The 23,922-nt window shown below is 39.8% G+C and overlaps 2 protein-coding genes across 5 annotated transcripts; one reads left to right on the top strand and one right to left on the bottom strand.

The window, feature by feature from the left end:
* The first annotated feature begins 1,214 nt into the window (after positions 1–1,214).
* pde5ab (phosphodiesterase 5A, cGMP-specific, b) lies at positions 1,215–18,512 on the top strand. 4 transcript variants are annotated; one of them, XM_088990254.1, is made up of 22 exons: positions 1,218–1,385; positions 3,391–3,859; positions 4,456–4,629; positions 5,154–5,243; positions 5,397–5,468; positions 5,576–5,665; positions 8,163–8,303; positions 8,830–8,894; positions 9,149–9,260; positions 9,346–9,430; positions 11,175–11,350; positions 11,461–11,511; positions 12,295–12,441; positions 12,510–12,635; positions 13,007–13,101; positions 13,182–13,269; positions 13,336–13,436; positions 13,621–13,698; positions 13,796–13,859; positions 16,068–16,142; positions 16,707–16,790; positions 17,070–18,512. In XM_088990254.1, exons 1-22 carry the CDS (start codon positions 1,306–1,308, stop codon positions 17,187–17,189), a joined length of 2,583 nt encoding a protein of 860 aa, XP_088846380.1. In that variant the 5' UTR covers positions 1,218–1,305; the 3' UTR covers positions 17,190–18,512. The 4 variants fall into 4 exon arrangements, with proteins under 4 accessions (XP_088846378.1, XP_088846381.1, XP_088846380.1 ...); XM_088990253.1 differs by having other exon boundaries at positions 9,343–9,430; XM_088990252.1 differs by having other exon boundaries at positions 1,215–1,385; positions 13,182–13,436.
* mad2l1 (MAD2 mitotic arrest deficient-like 1 (yeast)) lies at positions 17,914–22,520 on the bottom strand. The gene is made up of 5 exons (XM_088990256.1): positions 22,353–22,520; positions 21,614–21,760; positions 21,081–21,201; positions 18,968–19,071; positions 17,914–18,892 (listed from the first exon to the last, which is right to left on the bottom strand). The coding sequence occupies exons 1-5, from the start codon at positions 22,414–22,416 to the stop codon at positions 18,720–18,722; spliced, it is 609 nt and encodes a 202-aa protein (XP_088846382.1). The 5' UTR covers positions 22,417–22,520; the 3' UTR covers positions 17,914–18,719.
* Positions 22,521–23,922: the final 1,402 nt, after the last annotated feature.

Raw genomic sequence — 23,922 nt, 5'->3', positions numbered from 1 at the left:
TCGTCACGTTTGAATACACAAACTATAATTATGATCGTGATGGAATATTATTGTGAAAAAAAATGTGTTCATCCATCCGTGCTTTGTCTATCCTGCTTAGCCTCATGAGGGTCTCGGGCATGCTGAAGCCTATAACGGCTGTCTTTGGACAGTCAGTAAAATACACCCTGAACTGGTCGGCAGCCATTGGCACAGTCAAGCTACCTCCATCCCTCCTGTTCCAACTCCATTCCATCAAGCCATCAACTACCATAACAAAGGTAAATCAAATGACTTTATTATATAGTAGTTTATTTCTTTAATCACAATACAATAGCACATTTATTACACATAAAATAAGGTACATTTTGTGTTGTTTTAAGTCTTATTTAGTAGAAAATTATGTTTTATGGGGACCTGGGAAAGGATTATTCTCATTTTAATGGTTTCTTTTGGGAACCAATTAAGTTCGTAAACTGAGCTATCACTATATATATATATATATATATATATATATATATATATTGCTCACTTGCTCACTTGCAAAGGGTGCGAACTTTTTTTTAAATCCTCATAACTTTTTTATTAGATTAGTCTTTATTGGTCTCATGGTGGAGAAATTGACATTTGACGGCAGCAAAGCTATGCTAGGAAGAGGAAATAACACAACATTCAGACCGCTTCCCTTAGAAATTGAACAACTTTTAAATTTCAATGGCATTGATGATCGGCTCGCCCGAAGAAAAGTGTCTCCACCAGACCCACCGAAAATGTGAAAAAACATACGTAGGAACAAATTTTAAAACATTCGAATGACCTGCCAATGGAAGAGGGGATTTCAATATCAAAGTATTTTGTCAGTCAAAAGAGTTTGTCAGTGAGTCTTGGAACCCCAAGCTCGGCCACCTCAAGTCCGTCGGAGGCGGTTGGTGTCTGCGATATCTCTCGCGTGTTTGACAAGAGAGGAAGTGCCTGTTCTCAACCAACCCCCCCACCCTCCCTTTCTTCTCTCTATCTAATCCCGAGTACACACACGCACACACACACACACACACACACACACACACACACACACACACACACACACACGCACACACACACACACACACGCGCGCGCGCATACACACGTTTATAATAAAAAAAGTGCCGCACTGCTTGTGATTCGTGCGCCTTACGCGTTGTTTACTTTTTTCGTACTCGCTTCCGCGCATTTGTCTTTTTAACCCCCCCCCACCGCCACCCCCCCCCCCCCCCCCCATCTTTTTATTTTTTTGCCATATGGGGGACTGTCGCGCTATTGTGGATATATAGAGGCAGACATACGACATGGAGGACGACATGATGGAAGCGTGGCTGGACGACCACCTCGACTTCACACACTCCTACTTTGTCAGGAAAGCGTCCAGGTAAAAAGCGAAGCGAGCGAGCGAAGGGCACGCGCATACGTGTTTTGTTTTTTATTGTTAGTGTTCTTTAACGCGGTTTTGTAGCGTTCGAATGGGCTCCGGTTTGCAATGTGCGTGTTACGTGAAAATTGAGCGTGGGGGCGGGGGGGTCATTCAATGATTAACTTTTACTGCACGTTGTTTGAATTTGTGCTCTCCAGTGCGTTCTCGTGAAAATTAAGACAACAGGGTCGATATGTGTGAACTTTCAATTACTGACTGTTTTAAAAGAAACACTTCACGGGTTATGAAGGGCATGTTGTAGAACAAATTAATGGGAGTGGAAAGAATACAATTCCCCATTTGTGGAGATTACAAATGACGACCAACAGGTTAAATATGACTTTTGTGCAAAAATATGATTGAAATTATTCCCAAAAATAATGGTTTATTTACATATAAAAGCTGTAATACTATAGTATTTTCTATTAAGTGAGCTAGGAAAAATACTTTTACCACCACTTCATTAAAAAAAAATGCTAACCAAAATAGGATTACGGTGAAACAGTAATGACAATCGGCTAATGTTAGCCATTTTATCCAATTAAAGTGATTAAATACTTTTTTTGAACGCAGTTGTTTTAAATGTAAATAGCTGCGACATTGGCTATTTAAAGTCTACACGCCCCCGTTCAAATGCCACCAGTTCATAGTGCGTTTGGGTAACCTCAAATAAATTTGAGATGTTCTAGTCGTCTTTTCTTGACATTTTCTGTCGTCTCAATTTGCAGCGCAATCCATGGTCCGCAGAGAGTTTCCACGGAACGTGAGGGATCTCATTACTCAAAGCTATCCACCAGGAGAAGGGCACAAAACATTCCCAAGGCATCAAAAACACCTCTGAATACACTTAATGACTTATCGTCATTTAGTAGAGGCAATATAGCACAATAGTGATATTACCCAGAACGCGACATCCCTCTAAAATTAATGAAAAAGACAGTATTAAAGTTTAACAGGAAGGGAATCGGAATCTGTCTACCTCTTATGGCTGAGCTAAGGGATAGACTGTAAATTTTGGAAGCTTTATCTTACAAAGAAAAACATTTGAAATCTTCCAAACAGGTGGTAAAATGTGTAATGCCCCGATGAAGACAAAGTTGATCTTATTGGCCATAATTCCAAAAGAGATGGGAGGAAAGAAAATCAGGGAAAGTCAACTAACACATCCGAACTTCATCTGGGGTGAATCAATGGCTCTTTAAAAAGGTGGTATTCGTTCACTGCTTTCTATTTATCATAAGTGTGAAAGTGAATAGTCAGTTTGGAGATAAGGAGGTGATAGACTTGTGAAACCAGGTTTCATTCAGCCTTGTATAAGTTGATATTTGAACAGCGGGGTGTAAAAAAGTAAATACAATCAAACCTCGGTTTTTGACCATAATCCGCTCCAGAAACCTGTTTGAAAATTTGGTGGAAAAATGACACATTTCCCATGATAATCAATGTCTGCTTTTTTTTGTTATCGTGACTGAAGAATACAAACACGACTGCTCACGATGAAACGTGACACAAGGAAGTGACGAAAAAGGAAGTGGTTATTGACCGAATTGGTCAATAACCGAGACGTTTGAAAACCGAGGTTTGACTGTAAATACAATAATTACAGCTAAGGAGAACATGTTCACACAAAAAATACGTTTTAGTCACAGATCCCAGAAAAAAATGGAGCTGTTTGTTTGTGAAGAGGCGTGTTAATGATTACTGTATACCACAGGTGTCAAAGTCAAGGTCCGGGGCCCAAATTTGGCCCACCTTATCATTTTATTCGGCCCGCGAAAGCAAATCAAACTTGTGAAATTACACGATGCTTGCTAAGGTCTGAACAAACATTTCAAATTGTCATATGTAAACCACAATAGCAGTCATTATTCTTGACTTCCGATTTGAAAACTAGTTATTCATTAATTTGTCGTAGGTTGATTTGTTGCTGACCAATAAATGGACATTTTTGCCCTACCAACAGGGACATGGTGAATGCTTGGTTCGCTGAACGTGTCCACGCCATCAATTCGCCCGTCTCCAAAGACAACCAACACTGTACGGATTCCGTCACCCATAACATTTCGGGCAATCACACCGCCGTGACCGGCGTAGTCTCCAATCAAACGCCAGGCGCCCCAGCTCGCAAAATCTCCGCATCCGATTTCGACCGCCCTCTCAGGCCCATCGTAGTGACGGACGAGGAGGGCTCAGTGACGTTTTTGAGCGACGCAGACCGCAAGAGCGTACCCGCGCGGGGCTTTGCCATGCTGGACGGGGATGGCGGAGGCGCCAAGGTAGCTAGCGGCGGCAGTAACCGAGGCGATCGTTGCGCTCGACTGCTGGAGCTGGTGAAGGACGTTTCCAGCCATCTGGACGTGACAGCACTCTGCCACAAGATCTTCCTCCACATCAACGAGCTCATTGCCGCAGACCGCTACTCGTTATTTCTGGTGAGCCGGGACACTGCACTTTTGACAACAAGATACTTATGATGATCAACAACTCCTACCGTGGTCATTTGTCAAACAAGAGAACAAATGTGTGTTTAGAGTCGGACAAGTTCATTGGAGTAATCCCAGAAGTATGGCAAACCAAAGTTTTGCCTAGAGCTATGAATGTAATCCGTTCCAGAAACCTGTTGAAAAACCGAATCATTTTCCATTATCATCAATGTAATCAATGACTGATTTTATCTTTTAATCGTGATTGAACAATACAAACACGCCGGCTCACAATCGAACGCTACACGAGGATAATGTGTCCGTCACAACGAGACGCGACACAAGGAATTGACGGATAAGGAAGCGGAGGGTTAGTCGAGTGGTGCATTCAGGTGCGCTCGGTTTGGTCGAGATCAGATTTTTGGTTGTAAACCGAGGCAGAAAAAAATCTGGTCGAGAACCGAGACATTCGAAAACCGAGGTTTGACTGTACAATAAAATTTAATCCACGCGGAGGACAGATTAGTTTAGCCTGGGTTGTTAGCGGAAAGCTTAATTTGCCGTTTCAAGGCGGCATAGCAAGACCTTCTTGTTTACGGTTTCAGGTGGGAGAAGACAGCTCGAACACAAAGTACCTGGTCAGTCGCCTATTTGACGTGGCCGAGGGGTCCACGTTGGAAGAATCATCCAGCAGCAGCATCCGACTGCAGTGGAATAAGGGCATTGTGGGACACGTGGCCGCCACGGGACAGCCGCTCAACATCAAGAACGCTTATGAAGTAACGTTGTCGCTTACACGCTCCTCAAAACATTTCCTGAATGTTTCGTTGCGGTTTTATGATGAGCTGAATTGGCGTATTTTTGCTATGGTAAAATATATTGTTCATTCGGAAGGCATCGACAGTGCTCAGTTTCTCTACGTTATCTTGCGTATTGTACATTTTTTTCCTCCACCGTTTTGTAAACATTTCATGAAAGCACGCTGCCGTGTTTTTCCGCAATCCTGTCCGCTTTCATCAAGTTGATGAAGCCTTTTGCTCTAATTGCCCCATACAATTAGAACGCCTCTTTATCTGAATGCTCTTGAGTGCTTAAGTGTGTTTATCATGATTTATTTGGCTCAAACAGGCGTGCTTGGTACATATGGACGTGATGTCAGGTCTTCAGGTAGCTGATTTTTGTCATTTGCAGGAATTGTGCATACGAATTTTGTCATCGGGCGGCTTTTCCGGTCAATCGTTTTTAGTCTCACCTTTCCTTTTACAAAGGACATTAAAAAATGTTTTGTTTTGCGCTCTTGTAGGACCCTCGATTCAACGCCGAGGTCGATATGTTCACCGGTTACAAGACTCACAGTATTCTGTGCCTTCCCATTAAGAACCAGAGAGACGAGGTAACCATACTATTTTGCAATTATAAAAGCTTAAAAGAACCTCAGAACAGCATTTACAAAAAAAGACCCTCCAACCAAAACCCCCAATTTGCTCACTGGAACTGTAAAGGATGAAAATACATAAATCAAACACCCCTCCTCCCCCATTGGCAGGTGGTTGGAGTAGCTCAAGCTATCAATAAGAAAAACGGCAAGGATGGAGCCTTCACACAACAGGATGAAAAGGTACGTAAAACTAGTTGGAATATTTTGAAGAATTAAGTTCTAATATAATGAGACACAAAACAGGCCAAAACAGTTTGTTTGTTGTTTTTTTTTTTCTCTCCAAACAGGACTTCTCATCTTACTTGGCATTTTCCGGCATTGTTCTACACAACGCCCAGCTCTACGAAGTGTCGCAGCTAGAAACCCGACGTAATCAGGTACCTTAATCTGCCAAATTCAATTCCAAATCTTCTCACCATGTACTGTAGTCTACGCATTATAATGTTCCCCCAAAAGCAAAAGTCGACAGAACGCCTGGTGTAGTATTTTAACTCATTCAATGCCATTCCCAAATTTATTCGGGAATTTAAATTATGATGTGGAAAGCCATTCCCGAATTTATTCGTGTTTTGTTTTTTGTTTGTTTGTTTGTTTGGGTGCCGATAAAGCGCTGGCAATGTTTTTTCCTTTCCACAAGGGGGCAGCATTTCCCTTTTTTCCATGTTAGCGCTTTGTTACAGCTTCAGCAGTTGTTAACTCATTCCTCCCGGCAAACGACTACAGTCGTTGTGTTTTTACTTCTGTGTATCCTGAGTCACGCCTCCAGTCGGGCTGAAGCAATAGCAAATAATGCCAGATGCCGACCACAGGCGGGCCGTGAATAGATGTTAACCCTTTACGGATGATTGTGCTTCTAGATCGAGAAAATGAAAGGTAGCAGTTCAAGTGCCGATTGAAACTGATGCGGCACAAGTTACATGTCCCTTTAAAACAGATTATATGCAGCTTTGCCTTTAAGAGCGTCAGTGACATCGTCTCCTTCATGCGCAACACAATGTGCTCTCCTCCATCTTCAAAGCGCCTTCTATTTTTCGTCGTGGATGAAATACCACGTAAGTATATGTGTAACTATTTTATGAGCTATTCAGAAGAGGTTTACCTTGATACTGAAATGCAGAAACGAACGCTAACTGGTTTATTTACCGAGAAATATTCAAAATAAGGAGTGTCCCGAATTCGGAACATTCTAACGCTAACGCTATTTTCATGATGATATTGTTGATCCTGACTTGGTACCCGATGCGAATATTTGTAAGTGAGTGGTGCGTTTTCCACTAATAGCTGTACCTCACAGCTATGGATTCTCAATATGATTATTGAAACGGAGGTCCATATGTTTTTTTTTCCTAAAATAGCCATGTACTGTATATCTTTCCAGATCCTGATGCGAATGAAATGGATGACCATGTCGATGAAGACATTTTGGCATCTGACACAGTCGTGACTGTTGCATTGATGAACTTCTATCACCATTCAAATACTTTCGGGCTGATCAACTATGTGCTTCATACGCTATCTCCAGGAAATCACTCAAATGGTGGAAATACCTGTTCTGGTTTCTAGTGGATATTTGTATTTGCAATAGATTTATACTGATGAAACTCTCTCCAAACCATCAAGTGAAAACCAGAACAGGTCGCCTCCGAAAAACGACTAGAATTCTAAAGGATTAGAATTCAGGACAAACTTAGCTCATCAGTTATTTGGCAATTACAGAAGGAAAAGAAAAAGAGAATGCATGAAGGAGAATGACACTGTTGACTTCCTTCATTGGCCAGTAGAATTGGATAAAAAGAGACATGTAAAGAGTGTGCAAAGAAGAAAATTCATCGCGAGCCAAGAACAGGTTGTGAGCAATGCAAGGTGAACCTATGCACTCCATGTTTGAAACCATACCACAAATGAAAACATCCTGAATTATTTTAAATGCATTCTAGGTTTATTTCATGCATATGTTACTTGTGTGAATGCATTTTGTTGTAATGTACATGTTTTGGAAAAAAAAATCTTCATTAACATTGCAATAATTTTCTAAAACTTCAAGCAATTTCTCCACTGTGAGACTAATAAAGGCAAATCCAATCCAATCCAATTTCACAAAAAAAAAACGTAATCTTATTCTATTATATGTTATGAAAGTGTACTGAAAGTTTCATAACGATTGAACAACAAATAAAGAAGTTATACCAGTTTATTTGAACACACATGTTAGTTATGAATTTCCTGCTGAAGCCACTCAGGGAGCTCACTACAAAGCTAAGCTGCAGGCTCTGTAGGCTGTGGGGGAAGAAATGCAATATGCCTGCTAGGGAGGAAATAGTTAAGGTCTTATATAAATCAATATGTATGTATTGTATTTTGGACAGCTACCCTCATTTCAAGCTCAGATAACTCCAGACCCAAATATTTTAGGAAATAACTTTTACTTATGAAAGAAGAGTGTCGAAGGTTTCTAATACTTTGTTTATGTAGTCCTCAAACTCAATATTCTGTGGGTCCTGGAATTGGAGTGACAATGACAAAAACCCTGGCACTGGAGTAGACACATTTTTGCACGTATGGCAGTGAATGAATTAAATGTTCCGTCAAGTGCTTTGTGGTAGTGAAAGCTTCATATAAATAAAGGCGTATTGTATTCCCTTTAGCGTAGCACCATCTAGTGGATGCATAACTGAACCGTAGCCATTATTGTACATTTTATTCTATGTGCCCTATAACAAACAGTGCACCATATATATTAAAACAAGTTTAAAATGGGCCCTTCATTTAAGGTATACTTTGAAGCACCTTATAGTACTGAAAATATGGTATGTTGTTATGTCATATGTAGGATACATGTATGTAAACAGCTTTTTAAAGTAATAATATGTGCAGGTGCTGTTGGAACTGGCCAGTCTCATCTTTGAGGAGCAGCAGTGCCTTGAGGTTTTACTGAGGAATTTTGCTGGAACTATCCTGTCCTTCATGCATGCCCAGTCTTGTACGGTCTTCATTGCTGAGAATGACTCCATAGAGGTTAGTACCAAAGTGACCCTAAAACACCCCTGACGGGCCACAAACCATAGTTTACCCACCCTCGGTTTTTGTGACTTCTACATGCCTAAGTAAAGCATCTTCTTGAAACTACTTAGCTTTGCCAGTGACCTCAAGTCAAGTCCAAACATTGATGGATGATTTCTATTTAAAGCCCTTTTTATGGCTCAACAGGGGGATGCTCTCAAAGGGTAGGAGAGCAAACTTTTCCTAAACAAAAAAAGGCATTGGTTTATCTTGAACATCCTGTTAAAATGGGAAAAGAATCTTTTGGGGAGTGCGTGTCGAACATAAACAAGTCCCTATAAGGAGGACGGGAGCGGAAGAAAGACATGGAATGTTGAAATTAAGTCCTAATCTGGCAAGGCTTGATGTGTCATGACTCTACTTGTAACTTGGATGACTTGCACTGTCTTAATGGCTTCACGAGAAAGGGGAAGAAAATACATTTGTCTTGTAAAAAGATAATCCAAGGAAGAAAAGTTCACTTTTGGCCTTTTTTCCCCAGAATCCTTTTTCCAGTGTCTTTCATATGGAATACGAAAACGGGAAAGTCCTTACTTCCCCCAAAAGGTAAGACGTATGCAATTTAAAATTATTGGACGAGAAAGAAGGCCTGTTAGTATACTGCGAGAAAGTCAAAACAAATACGGGAATGACATCGGAATGATGGTGGGCGGGTGGGGGCGATGTTACGGGAAAAGGTCGAAATGTTATGAGGAAAAGTAAACTTGATGTGAATTGCTTCATTTTCAGGCAAGAAGATGGCTTCGTGATGTAATTATTTTTAATTTGTTTGATGATCATTTTGCTGTCAATCTCCTCAGAGAATCTCCTTGTGTCAACCAGATCAACTACATGTACGCTCAGTACGTTAAAAACACAATGCAGCCCCTCAATATTGCTGACGTCACCAAGGATCAACGCTTCCCCTTGACGGTATGTATTTTTCAAAATATTGGGGGGTACCGTCTATTTATTACCGTCTATTACGAGAGTAATGCAATTTGTTTCTATCCAGCAGTGTGAAAAGCAATATCAGATGACCAAAAGAACAACGAGTTTGCTCTGCGCTCCTATCAAGAATGGCAAAAAGGACAAAGTCATAGGTAGGAGGTCTGCCGGCTGTCTTCATGATGCAACCGTCAGACTACCGTATTTTCCGCACTCACTCGAGGGCGCTATCAGGTGCACCTTCAATGAAACGGCTATTTCAAAATATATAGGGTGCATCACATTATAAGGTGCGTAGAATAGACTACAATAGTGTTTGTATTATGAATCCAGATAGAGACACGCTAAAAAGAATACAATACAATAAAGTTTTATTTGAGCTTTTACAAACCCTGCAGCTGTAACAAAGCGCAAGGGTGTCAAACTCATAATATAAGGAATTTGCTCCTGCGGGCCATTTAAAATCATGTGGCGGGTCGGATCTGGCCCCCGGGTCTTGACTTTGACACAGGTGGTCTAAAGCAAGGGTGTCAAACTCATTTTTTACCACGGGCCACATTATAGTTGTGGTTTCCTCTCAAGGGCCCTGATTAATTTGGGGAAGCTATTAAGGGACAACTGACGTCTCCGGACAAGTTGTGTCCATAATTTGTAAAATGGCTTCAAATGACTTCTACTGAGCGTATTTTACAAAGATTCCACCGCATATGGCTATATTTTACGTTTTAAGACTTGCGCAGAATATTCCGGAAGACTTGTTTTTGAGTTGGTGACGAGTCCGGCCGTGACGTCACTGAAGGAACGACCCTGACCGAAGAAAAGGACACATTGTAGCAGTCCTTTCATCACGTCAATGCATTTTGCTGTGCTTGTTTGGTCTGAAAACGTCATGTTGCACCAAAAAGAGCCAGAAGAGGGCGACCAAGCTCCATATAACGAATTTATCAGCCTGTGGAAACGGGCTGATTACTTCCTCACAGGGAGCTTGGTCGCCATTTTCTGGGACGCTACATTGCAGTCCAGATGCCTCAAAATGACACGGAAGGACTTCTTTAATCAATTGCAAACGTATGCTTTCCTCTTCAGAACTATTTGAATCATATTCATAACTGGATGTGTAACAAGAAAGCATATTCTCCGAATCTGAAGTCATCGTTTTGATTCTCCAGCAATGCAAGACGTCTTGCCGTGACGTCACGAACAGACTCCATTTTCCCTTGTCGAAGAAGTAGTGTGTAACCCCAGCCTCTACTGTAGCGGCTTATAATGCGGTGTGCCTTATATTTGGAAAACATATATATATATATATATATATATATATATATATATATATATATATATATATATATATATATATATATATATATATATATATATATGTAGAATATATGTAGAATATATGTATATATATATTTATATATTATATGTAGAAAACTTGTTTCATTCATTGAAGGTGCGTCTTATATTCCGGTGCGCCTAATACACTGGAAAAGTTTTCAAATTTGAAGTCAAGAATAATGACTGTTATTGTGGTTTGCATACAACAATTTGAAATTTTAGTTCGGAATTTAGCAAGTATCATGGAATTTCACAAGTTTAATTTGCTTTTGCGGGCCGAAGTAAATGATGTGGCAGGCCACATCTGGCCCCCGGACCTTGACTTTGACACCTGTGCGCTAAAAGGTTTAAAATACCACGTCCCCAAAAAATCAAAGCATTTATCCATATGAAAAGCACATAGGACTGTAATGCAAACTGTCAGGTTTTGAGAAAATTGAATTGTGTAATTCAAAAAGAGTTTCGTTTCGAGAGGAGCAATGTGATGATGATGATAAAGTGCAATGTAACAGTGAAAAAAGTTTAGGTTGTGTCGGGATAAAGAAGCATCCACGTCTGTAGGTTGCTGCCAGTTAGTCAACAAAATGGATGAGGTGTCAGGCGGCACCAAGACGTTCAACAGGAACGACGAACAGTTTTTGGAGGCTTTTGCCATTTTTTGTGGCCTCGCCATCCAGAATACGCAGATGTACGAGACCGTGGAGAGAGCCATGGCCAAGCAACAGGTCACTCTTGAGGTCAGTACCCGCCATAAGCACGATCAAGGGTGATCTAAAGTAGAAATTCTTAAGTACGTCTGCTGCTGTCTGCAGTTTACTCAATCAGCGCTTGCCGGTATGTTTTGCAGGTGCTTTCATATCATGCTTCGGCAGCTGCGGAAGAGTCTCGTGGGCTTCAGGTAACTTGAAATCCACCGATTATATCTAAATATACAGCGCCTTGACAAATTATTTTGCCAAAACACAACAACCAAACCAATTTGGTTTGTTGAAGACAAAGTACACATGAAATGTAGATTTCACAAATTGGATTGTGGGTGTAAACCTATTTGGGTTTTGGAGTATAAACTCCCTGGATAAAGTGATACCGCAAGCATCTCATGGGGACTTTTTCATTGTTTTAGTCATGCAGAGGTGGACTTGTGAACTTTCTGTTAGATCGCAGACATTATTTGGTTAAAAATAGACAGGACCTGAAGGAGCAAATCAAATCTTTTGTCTCACCAACCTAGAGACTGTTTCTCATGTTGTGTTGCTTTTTTTATCATTAGCACTTTGGAAATCTTGACTCATGCCCACACTGTGCACTCTTGGGAATAATGTTGGTTTTGATGATGAGACGAGAGTCCCATAGCCTTAAAAATGCCTGTGTGATGTTTTCCACGTTGATAAATTTCTATCATTTTGTTTTTCGTTTGGTCGTTAATTTTGTTGGGTTTTTTTTTAGTCGTCAATAAATTTAGTAGTAACCAGGCCGTGGGGTAGCCAGTGAAATGGACCTCAGATTTGCAAAAAAAACAGTAATTTACGATTTAACAAATGGTGTGTTACTTCCTCACATAAGGATAGAAAGATAAGGTTTTTATTGCTCCTTAAAGATTGCTTTTCTCAACCTTTTGGTGGCTGTCAAAGAATTGAAGTAATGGTTAACCACGTCCCCGATCCATGTGTCCACTGGGCAGGCAGCCACAATTCCATCGGCCCAGTCGCTACGACTCCTGGACTTTGGCTTCAGCGATTTTGACTTGTCGGACACCGAAACCACATTGGGTACTGTGCGTATGTTTGTCGACCTCGACCTGGTGCACAGCTTCCACATGAAGCATACGGTAGGCGTCGTAGTCAAAACAATCTCCAATGCGGATTCACAATAACAATGCCTTTGACGCTGTTTTAGAATTTATGCCAGTGGATACTGAGCGTGAAGAAGAACTACAGGAAGAATGTGGCCTATCACAATTGGAGACATGCTTTCAACACTGCCCAGTGCATGTTTGCCCTCCTTAAATCAGGGCGCCTGCAGGTTAGTGTTAGCTAGCTAGCAGTAAGTAAATCATGCATATTCAAGGCTATTTCTGCACGTTATAAGAGGCCGTAAAATAAATATTTTCAAGATAGCTGGCATTTGATTAAAGCAAGTTTCACCCTCCCATAGTTCTCAAAGGCCCCCATATCAAGGACTAGAGTTGGAGAAGCCATTTGAATGTTTAATCTCCTCCACATATTACATTTTGAGCACACAACAAAGTCAAAAATAATTTATGTTATTGTGGTTTACACGGGACAATCTGAAATGTGCTTTCGCACGCCAAATAAAATGATGTGGCGGGCCAGATTTGGCCCTCAAACCTTGACTTTGACACCTGTGGTCTAAAGCCATTTCTTTCCTGACAGAATCGTCTTCAGGATTTGGAGGTTTTGGCTCTGATGATCGCTACACTCTGCCATGACCTGGACCATAGAGGAGTGAACAACTCCTACATACAGAGGTAGAGAAGTACCCGTCCTTGAAATAACACACCGTCGTGTAAGTCACCCACTGGGTATTTAACCTTTGTGAAATTATCAGGAGTGAGCACCCACTGGCACAGCTTTACTGCCACTCCACAATGGAGCATCACCATTTTGACCAATGCCTCATGATCCTCAACAGTCCAGTAAGTGGTACATGGTGGTCTTTTTATTCCTGTCGTGAGACAAACAAGGTTCTCATTCTGTTCCAGGGCAATCAGATACTGAGTGGCCTTTCACTGGATGAGTACAAACGCACTCTAAAGATGATTGAGAGGGCTATTTTGTCCACCGACCTGGCCTTGTACATTAAGTAGGTACAAAACACTGCAAATACTGTATAGGAAGGAAGACGTCCAAAATGATATTTAATTTGTCTTACTAGTAAATTTTTCTATTGATATTAAACAACTTTTATCAATTTTCCGAGTCATTCACAACGTCATCACTTATATGGTGTAAAATTGCAACTCTCCCTATTGTCTATCTGTCAACAGGAGACGCGAGGAGTTCTTTGAGCTGACTCATAACAGTCAGTTTGTTTGGGAGACTGATCACCATCGCGACTTACTTAGGTGAGATGAACACATTGACCCATGTGAGTTTTTTTGTATTTTTATACACCGTACACATCATCTACATATTCACAACAGTTCTGCACGTGTCTGTCAGGTCAATGCTGATGACTGCATGTGATATATCAGCAATCACCAAGCCGTGGCCGGTGCAAAAGAAGGTAATGAAAAACAGACTGTACCAAAATGTATTTGTTTGTAGAACTTCTGACCCAAGTTCATCCCCATATTGCATCTTTTACTCTGTGAAATAAGTTAATTCTCATTAAAATTAGAATTGGTGACAAGTGAAAATTCCTACTTTGTTCTGACAAAATTTGGGGGGAATTTTTTCTCGGCATATGACAATTTTTTTAATCGATTTTTTTAGAACAATTAGAAAAGGAAAATGTGGTCACATTGAACATCATCTGATCCAGACATCAAAACAAAACATATATCACTTAACCATCTCATTAAAACGTTTTACTTTTTTTTTTTTCAATTCTTTTGTTCGCCATCTCCTCATGATTGCTTTCTTGCTTGCTAACAGCACGATGTTATGTATGTATTTCTGGTCAGAGTTGACAATTAAATCAGGTTTCAGTCCCAGATACAGGGCTTCAAAGGTTGGCGGAACCACTTTTCCCCACAATCCTACCCATTGTTATACTTGTCTCTTTCCAGTATTTGGAGATGACCAGGCATTCCCAAAACATAATAATAATGTGACGCTTTGTTAATGCCACAGGATATGCAGCAAGCTGTACTCGACCGTTGTGCATCCCCTTGAGCCAGAACTCAAAAAAATCTGATAATGTTCTTCCACCCAAATTATTTCCAAGAGTGAGCAGATGTACACTTCCATTGCTCTGCTATTATTCTTTCCCATGCTTCCTGTTGGATTGTAATGCTTCCCTCCTCCAACCACTTTATATGTTATTTCTCCTCCTTCAAATTCCTGCAATTCTTTGTATATTTTTGATATAATTCCTCTTCCAGGTTTTGACATATATAGGTTAATAGGAATATCTTAACTACGCCGAAACCACTTTGTTGTTAGATGGTTTTCCCAAATATATTAATATATCATCCGTGAATAGGGCTACTTTGTGGGTATCTTGTCCAAAGGTTATACCCTCGATCTCTTCACAAATTTTTGTCCATTGAAAACAAATTTATTAGTCCTTGACCCCACCCCCCCACCCTGAGCAACGCTTCAGTTACAAGAGCCCAAATGTATTTTCGTACACTGTCTTCCCCACAAGGACTGCAAGAAGAAACACCTATCCTTCCACGGGGCATTTTGCAGCTGTGTCTCAGCTACTTAATCTCCCTGGTGATCTTTGTTAGTGTTTGTTAGGAAGCGCAAGCCTCATGGAAAAAAAAAACACTGAGGTACTCACTGGCTTATTGTGTTTGTGTGAACGCTTGTTTAAAAATAATGACTGCACATACATAATCTCAGCACTCCCCCAACCAAAAAAAAAAAAAAAAAATACACACACACACACACACACACACACACACACACACATATATATATATATATATATATATATATATATATATATATATATATATATATATATATATATATATATATATATATATATATATATATATATACAGTAAAGTCTCGTTATATCGATATTCAAGGGAGTCCGAAAAAATATCGATATAACCGGGACTATCGATATATCCGACCCTGTTTGCATGTAATTTTCTCCGTGCGTGCATAGAAATAGTATCGATATAACCGGGACTATCGATATATCAGATATCGATATAACGAGACTTTACTGTATATATTGTACATACACTGTATATATATATACACACACACACACTGTATGTACAATATATATACAATGCATATATATATATATATACACACACATTTTCTCAATATAAGGCACACCAAATGATATATATATATATATATATATATATATATATATATATATATATATATATATATATATATATATATATATATATATATATACAGTAAAGTCTCGTTATATCGATATCGGATATATCGATAGTCCCGGTTATATCGATATTTTTTCGGACTCCCTTGAATATCGATATAACGAGACTTTACTGTATATATATATATAAATTTCCATTTCCTTATGATCTTTCTTGGACAATTTTTTCTAGCTGTTGAAATGTTTTTGTTGTGGAAATGACCAGTATTTTCGTAAAATTACAAAATAAGTGTCCGCCGCGATTTTTTAAATATTTTTTTGTTGCATGGATGTTTTTGTTGATTTGTATTTATTTATTTTTGTGTCAACAGTATACAACATCAAATTTTCCCCCACATTTTGGTCAACCCTGCTCCATAGAATCTATTCTCTGCAATTTTTTTCCCCTTCATGCAGATTGCTGAGCTGGTGGCGACTGAGTTCTTTGAGCAAGGGGACAAAGAGAGACAAGAACTAAACATTGAGCCCAGTGTAAGGCAATAATGGATTGAACTGCATCCTGTAGTTATTATTACCGCATTTTCTGGTGTATAGGGTGCACCAGAGTATAAGGTGCACCCCCAATGAATGGTGTATTTTCAAAGGTTTTCCATATATAAGAAACACCAGACTATAAGGCGCACCGTCAATGAATGGAAAAGGTTTTTGAAAAAGAAAGATAAATATATACATTTTCTCAATATAAGGCACACCAAATGATAATGTGCTACAGTAGAGGCTAGGGTTATGCATGAATTGTTCTACAGGGGTAAACTGAGTTGGTGGCTGCTTCGTCATTGCGAGACCTGTTGTGGCTCAATATTACTTGCACTTGCGTATAAGGCGCAGGGTCATCTTTTGAAGAAAATCAAGGTTTTTGGGTGTGCTTTATTGGATTGGATTTGCCTTTATTAGTCTCGCAGTGGAGAAATTTACATTTCACAGCAGCAAAGTTATGAAAGAAATGAAAGTAGACATTTTATACACCAGAAAATACAGTATTATTATTATCATAATTATTATTCCACTCATGGCTACAATCTCATTTTATTTCAGGACTTGATGAATCGAGAGAAGCGAGACAAGATTCCCAGCATGCAGGTTTCCTTCATTGATGCCATTTGCACGCAGTTATATGAGGTAATTCATCAACGGAAGGTTTGAAACTATGTCACAATATGGTTATTTTGTAATTGTCTATACAATAACAACAAAAGTCTTGAAACACGGACCTATTTTCAAGCGTGAAAATTGTTGCGTTGTAAACACATGACTCAAATGAAACGCTAACCAATTTCCCATTCAATCAGAAATGTCATTTTGTTAACAAGCTTATAAGAGAACAAGTTTATTGATCGAACATACAGCAAAATTGCCGCGTACTTGTTCGGTCACTTTCCCTCACTTCCGACATTTCAGACCTTGGCGGGAATGTCTGACGACTGTTCCCCTTTGCTGGAGGGATGCCAAACGAACCGTCAGCATTGGAAATGCTTGGCCGAGGAGCATGAAAAAGGCCTGGTCAATAGTCTGCTGTGATTGTCAACATGGACGCCCACGTGGCGTGTTCACATTCTTCCTCTTTGGCGCACCATATTCTTATTTATTGATGTTTGTTTTTTTACACGCATTATTTTCGAAGGTTATTGGGAAAAAGTCATTTCACAATTTATATTTAACAGAGCTATCATGAACAGCAGCCTACTGAGCAAAATATAAGCTAAAAAGCGACGACACTGCAATAGTTCACTGACGATATGATACACCCTTATGTCAACGATTAGCAAAATCAGTCAGGGTGTGAAACGATATTGTAATATTTGACCAATAATGTCCCTCAAAATACAGTGATCATCGATACATTGCATCTTATGTCTTAAAGAGGAGGGGGCGCGGTCCTACACTAACTCACAAAACGATGGTGATAATTTACAATGTTATCACGATAAACTGTAGTAAGCTAAGAAGAGTTTCATCATGCGCAGCAATTTTCATTGGTCAACCTGGCCTTTTTTTAAAGTCATTACAGTACAGAAGCTGTTTATTATTTTTGCACTGAGTGGTGTTGAATTCATAGCTTACAGAAATGAAAAGGAAAAAGAAAAACTTACACTGGGATGCAGGTTATATTTAAACACTACTGCAGCATTCCTTTCACAAATAACTCTTAATTGCATATTTATTTGTTTAATGTATTTAGGTTAATGTACATTTTCTTTTTTCAGCACTTTCAGAAGTTTTTAAATTATTTTTCTAATTAAAAAAAAAAAAAAAAAACTTCTCCACTGCCTTACAAGATTACAAATGCATTTTTGGAAATGTATACAGTGATTGAATTCAACATGGATTGATGGCCTGGTTTTTGTAATCGGTTACCGTATTTTCCGGCGTATAAGGCTCACCCAAAAGCCTTGATTTGCCTTATACATAGCTGCGCCTTATATGTGAAGTAATATTGAGTCTGGCAACTACTGGCAGCAGCCACTGACTCCAAGAAGTAGTGCGTAACCCCTGCCTCTACTGTAGCACTTTGTGGTGTGCCTTGTATTTGGAAAACCTTTATATATTTACATATTATATTTGGAAAACTTTTGTCATTCATTGCAGTTGCGCCTTATACTCTGGTGCACCTTCTATATGGGAAAAGTTTAAAAATACATCCTACATTGGGGGTGCGCTTTATACTCCGGAGCGCCTTACACACTGGAAAATACGGTACAATCCGATTATCTGGACCTAGCTCTCCAACAACGTTGCCCCATGAAATAAATTCTGTTAAACATGTTGATTTTTTTTTTAATACCACATCTGTGATCAGAATTTTTTCCCCACAGAAGTTCATTAAAAAGGAACAAAGAAACACATGTTGAATTTAGCTTTATGCTTACCTTCTCCTTGTGCTTCATGGATGTTACATAAAGTCCAAAATGAGTATGTGATTTAATGAAAACCACAAGAAATATATGAAGAAAAAAAAACATTTATTGCTATTATTGTACGAGTGTGTGAAAGATTTGGGGTTTTCTTGAGTTTTGGTTGGGTGTTGCCACCCCGGTCTTTAAAAGTGTTTTAAAGTGAGCACGTCTTCTTGTAAGTGACCATGCTGCACACCTTGTGGATGCTGGTGGTGAAAGAGCGAAGACGCACTTCCTCCGGTTGGTTGATGCGGTGCGGGCCGGACTCCTCCCACTTGTCGGGAATGGCGAGGTCTTTGTCAGTGTAGATCAGGAGGTTGAAACCGCCTTGGAAGGTTCGGGCAGTGGGGGTCGAACGTTAGAGAAAAACCTTGCCGGAAGCGAGCGAACGGCTGATCTTACATGGCGTTTCCAGTAAGGGCAGGAAGGTCACGGAGGCGGTGATTTGTCGGAGAACCGAGCGAATCTCACCCTGGATGGTTTGAATGGATTTTTCTCGAGGAGCACTAACAAAGCACATTTTAATCAATACTTTTTCATTCCAGTGGATAACATACAAAGGTGTGGATTGTTTTTCTTGTGCAAGATAACCTGTCGCTGAACAGCTCAACATTTTACGATTTTATACTGGGGCTAAATATAAATATGCTTTTTCATCCATAGGGAAAATTCACTCCTCCACTAAAGAAAAACCAAGCATTTATATGGCGCCATCTCTGTTCTGACAAACTATGTTGAACTGAACAGAGAGCTTCATTTTAAAAAGCGATAGGCAACTTAAATGTCACATTTTTAGTAAATGCTACTCGGAACACTGCAAATGTCCCTCAGTGTGAGGGCGAGTGCGACTGGTTGGTTGTCTGTCTGCCTTGCAATTGGTTGGCAACCGGTTCAGGGTGTCCCTCATCATCTGCCCCAAGACAGTAGGAAAACCCTTGTGAGGTGTAAGCGGTCCAGAAAATGGATGAGGATGGTTTCTAAATGCATGGATAAAACATCCACAATACTAATCCAATCACAGAGTTTGAAGCAAACAACCACAGCTAAATAAAGTAGTGTTGAAGTTTATGATACGAAATACTATAGTGCCATCTAGTGGTACTTATGGTGTAATGGAAAATTGCACTTCTGTAATTTTAAAAGCAGTGTTCCAGTTTGTACCTTTTTATTGTGTATTGTAATCCATGACTCGTGGAATTACAATACACAACAAGTTACATCTGTCTGTCTGGTGGAGGTTTGAAGCCAACGGCATAAATTGAGAGTTTGACCAAAAACAAACCAACAAAAAAAAACATTAGGATTTTTTTTTTATAAAACCAGATTTGAACAGAAAACAATAGATTTGAAAGAAGCAAGTAGATGTTTAAACACTTCAAAATATATTAGCATATATGAAATGAAACCAGAAATTGCATCATACACTCTGGAACCGAAGTTGTACCAAATGAATCGCAGGGATGCATCTGGTGTCTGGAAGAAGGGGCCAAATTCAAAAATTGATGGGGCCCGATTTAATTAGATTGCCGATGTGTACGAAACTGATTGAAATAAACCAAAACACATTCGTTGGAGCATTATATTTCTAAATTGCAAAAAATAAAAATACATTATTTGACCAAAATCTATGTTTCCAAGATATAAACAATGTTCATTCTAGTCAAATAATGTATTTATACATCAAATAAACATTTTCATTTTTTTTAACTACTCAATATTGTCTGTGCTATTTTGATATTCTACACAGTATTACAGAGAAGACAAGGAGAACAGACTTAGCACAACATTTCTAACTAGTGTCTACTTCAACAAATGTCTTTACTTTGAAGATTTCCAATGGGCTGCAACAGCTCTGACATCATTCCCACTATCCACTAAATTTGAATCATTACCCTCTGCAGACCTATTCGATTGTTTCTTAAAAAACAAGAATATGTTTGTTTGCTGCCTCTTTTTAATGTCTTTTAGGGTTTTACTCATGTTCTTACGCTCCATATTGCAACAATCCGCCACGTTTGATGTAAACAATAAATTGCCTCGATATCCTCGACCATAACTTAGGAACGTCCCCAAACAAATGCAAGGTGATTATGGCTCGACATTGGGAAGGCAAGATGGCAGATGACGGAAGTTAAAACCTCTGAACAGTTTTCAATTGTTGTTTAACTAAATTTGTTTCTTTAGCTATTTTGTGATGTGGTGCATGTCGTGTAGCAATACGTACTAATCATAATACATTTGCGCCGGTGCAGTGAAGTGACAAAGTTGCGCCAGTGGCTGTAAAAAATGTGTAAACTGTGCAAGGGCGCGGGCCATATGCCTCCCTGGAATCATACTGAATCAAAGTCTTCCACTTTAAAATGAATCCTAATTGCACCTAAAATATGGATCGAATCATCTATTTGCAAGATGCACGTACCATAGAAGAAATTTTCTCCCTTGTTGGCTTTGAATTGGTTAGAACTTAGGTTGGGAAGTCAGTGATCAACTTTCAAACTAAAATGGTAGCACGCACCTGCACTCCATGGCCGACTTGTCACATTCTATGTCAAACTGCCAGCGCTCCAACACCTCTTCCGTTTCCAGACATGTGATCACCAACACCAGCTTCTGCACCGTGCAATTGAGCAGCCACTCTGTACGATGATACAAACTTATTGCAATGAAATATTTTGTTGTGTAAATGGCTTTTTCTCTTTAATCTGACTTGAGTAGAATTTTCTTTCACATGTTCCGTGAACAAGGTCAGCTGGAGTGTGAGCCTGCCTTTGCTGCCATATATTAATGAGGTGTACAAGTAGTTCAGTCTAAGGAGTAACTGCAATGACTTTTAGGCCAGTGAGCAGCAAGAAACCTGCCACATATAAACAGGTACATATTTTCCTATACAGCCAAAATTTTAATAAAAACAATTGCACTTTTGCACTGTATGAATTCCAAAAGTCACTCAGTTGAGGAGAAAAAAACCTTCAAGTTGCATGGAACAAACGCCAGCAAAGTAAAGCAACTAACTATTCAATGCGCAAACATCAATCACTGTCGACTAACCTTTGAGCTGTGACACCACACTGTCAAGATAGTTCTTCAGTTCAGGATCTGAGGTGACCTGGAGGCTCATGTCATACTGGCTGACTCTGGTGAATTGCTCCGGAGGATATATTCCACGCTGGTACAAGATGCTGTTGATGCCAAAACCTGTGGAATGAGGGATAAATGTCAGCATGAAACTCGTCGCTGTCTCCTGCGCATGCACGTACCACAGTTGCATGCAGGCATGGATGCATGCAGCTGTGGTACAATTTCAGCACCACCTCACCAACAATGCATGGATGACCTAATTATTGATTGAAATTCCTATTGTTGTGACCCTTTTAATTGTGTTTTACATTAAGTCAGGGTCTCGCATTGCATTGTTCACGACTACGGCTAATGTGTGATATGTCACGCAGGGGTGATTGTTTGTTTCACAGTTTCGAATACATTTTAAATTCATCATATACGTTTTTTTAACAGTTCGGAATTGATTTATTCATAAAAACACTGGTACCTAGCCTTTTTTGACAGGGGAAAGCATTTTGAAGCGAAGTCCCTGTGTGCCAATCATGTCGAAGCCTAAAATTGTTTTTTTTTAACTCTGGGTTGTTCAGGGTTAAGTGCAGGATGTGAGTACTTTTGTCGTCAATCGAATTGTACTCAACAATGCCCTGGTCCAAAGAGAATGTTTGCCAAATTATGTTCGCGATTTTTTAATGGTGGCACTTTGGGTAAAATTAGGACAAATACTTACAAAAGAAGTCAGCCACAAGCTCAGAACTTCCTTTGAGCGTGATTCCTTTCAGTGTGCTGGTCATCGTCGCTTTTAGTCCTTTTCAACGATTTCACAAACGGTCGATGAGTTGTTTTCTTCGCTCAAGTTGCTAAAATATTGCCCGCGGTTTTGTTTAAAAATGGCTTGGCTTAGACTGCTACGCATGCGCAGAAGCATTTTTTCTTCTTCGTCCCTCTTCTTCGGTTTAGGTGTTAGCGCCATCTATCGAGGGTGTGGACTCTGTCGTTCTTTCTACCCGTCTATCGTTCGTCTCCCGAACGAGTTTAACTAACTAACTAACTAACAAAATAAATGTTTTTTATTAAGTAGGCTGTTTGGAACCCCGAGCCCAAGCAATCAGACTGAACCACAACATCAAGGGCGTGGAGATGAGAGACTCGGAACATAAACTCAGCCTCTTTGCTGATGATCCGATATTATCCGATATTTGATACGACCGGAAGATAGCCTCCCGATACTGATGCAACAACTGGAGGAATATGAACATTACTGAGGATATAGGAGTCCAAGATGGCGCCCGAGTAGGCAGCCGTCAGCAAGTGCTCTCATGAGCCTTGCTTTTTTGTTGTTGTTTTTGTCTTGCTTTGTGTTTTCTTTTGTCATTTTGTGTTGTTGTGCATCGTTTGGAATGGATACGGATTGTTTTTCAGCATTTTTGACCACGACATTCATCAAGGAGGAGACTGTGCTGAGCGGTTGCGCCTTTTCGGCAGCATGAATATGCCAGTACTGTTTTTGAATGGGAGAAATGTCGGTGCCATTCGACTGTCATCGCTGGACACCACAGGGGCTATTGTATTTTTTTGCACCTGTAACAGGCAGCATCTTCACAGCCCAGCTTTGTTCAGCGGAAAGGTTGGTGCTGTTGGATGGATGGATGCATGGCTTGAGGAGCTGGTGATAAGAAAGGAGTGTCAGCGCAGAGCGCCGATGCATATGTGGAACTGTTGCGGCTTGGAATTGAAGCGGATTTATTTGGGACAGGAGACGTGAGACAATCTCTTTTCGTCAACGGATGCTACAGCTGCGTGTTTGCTTTCAACATTTAGCTTGTAGTCATCGTGCACCATGATGTCCCTGATCCACTGGTGGAAAGACGCTTTTATCCTCTCCTCTTTCATCTAGAACTGCTTCATGTAACAAAGAGGGTACAGAAAGTGCTTAAGAATGAATGACTCTCTGTGTCTTTGTGTTGTCATATTATTTATTTAGTTCTTTTTGTTCTTTTGACTTCAAGACGGCGCCGCGCGAGTGGCTGCCTTTCCAGCAGCTCATGTATTTTGTCTTTCTACTTTCATTCCTTTCATCACTTTGCTGCTGTGAAATGTAAATTTCTCCACTGCGAGACTAATAAAGGCAAATCCATCCATCCATATAGACTTAATGTGACAAAAACACAAATCTTAGCTCTAAATTACACTCCATCAAAGTCAATTAAGGGAAAATACAAATTAAGGTGGGATGCTGAAAGGGTAAAGTATCTCGCCGTGTACAAAACTGTTTGAACCAAACTATACAAAGATTAACC

The sequence above is a fragment of the Hippocampus bargibanti genome, linkage group LG02 (genome assembly GCF_051943395.1).
Source record: "Hippocampus bargibanti isolate YZ-2025 linkage group LG02, ASM5194339v1, whole genome shotgun sequence".
Taxonomy (NCBI): Eukaryota; Metazoa; Chordata; class Actinopteri; order Syngnathiformes; family Syngnathidae; genus Hippocampus; species Hippocampus bargibanti.
The sequence above is the reverse complement of the archived record's forward strand: the minus strand, read 5'-3'. Positions and strand labels throughout refer to the sequence as shown.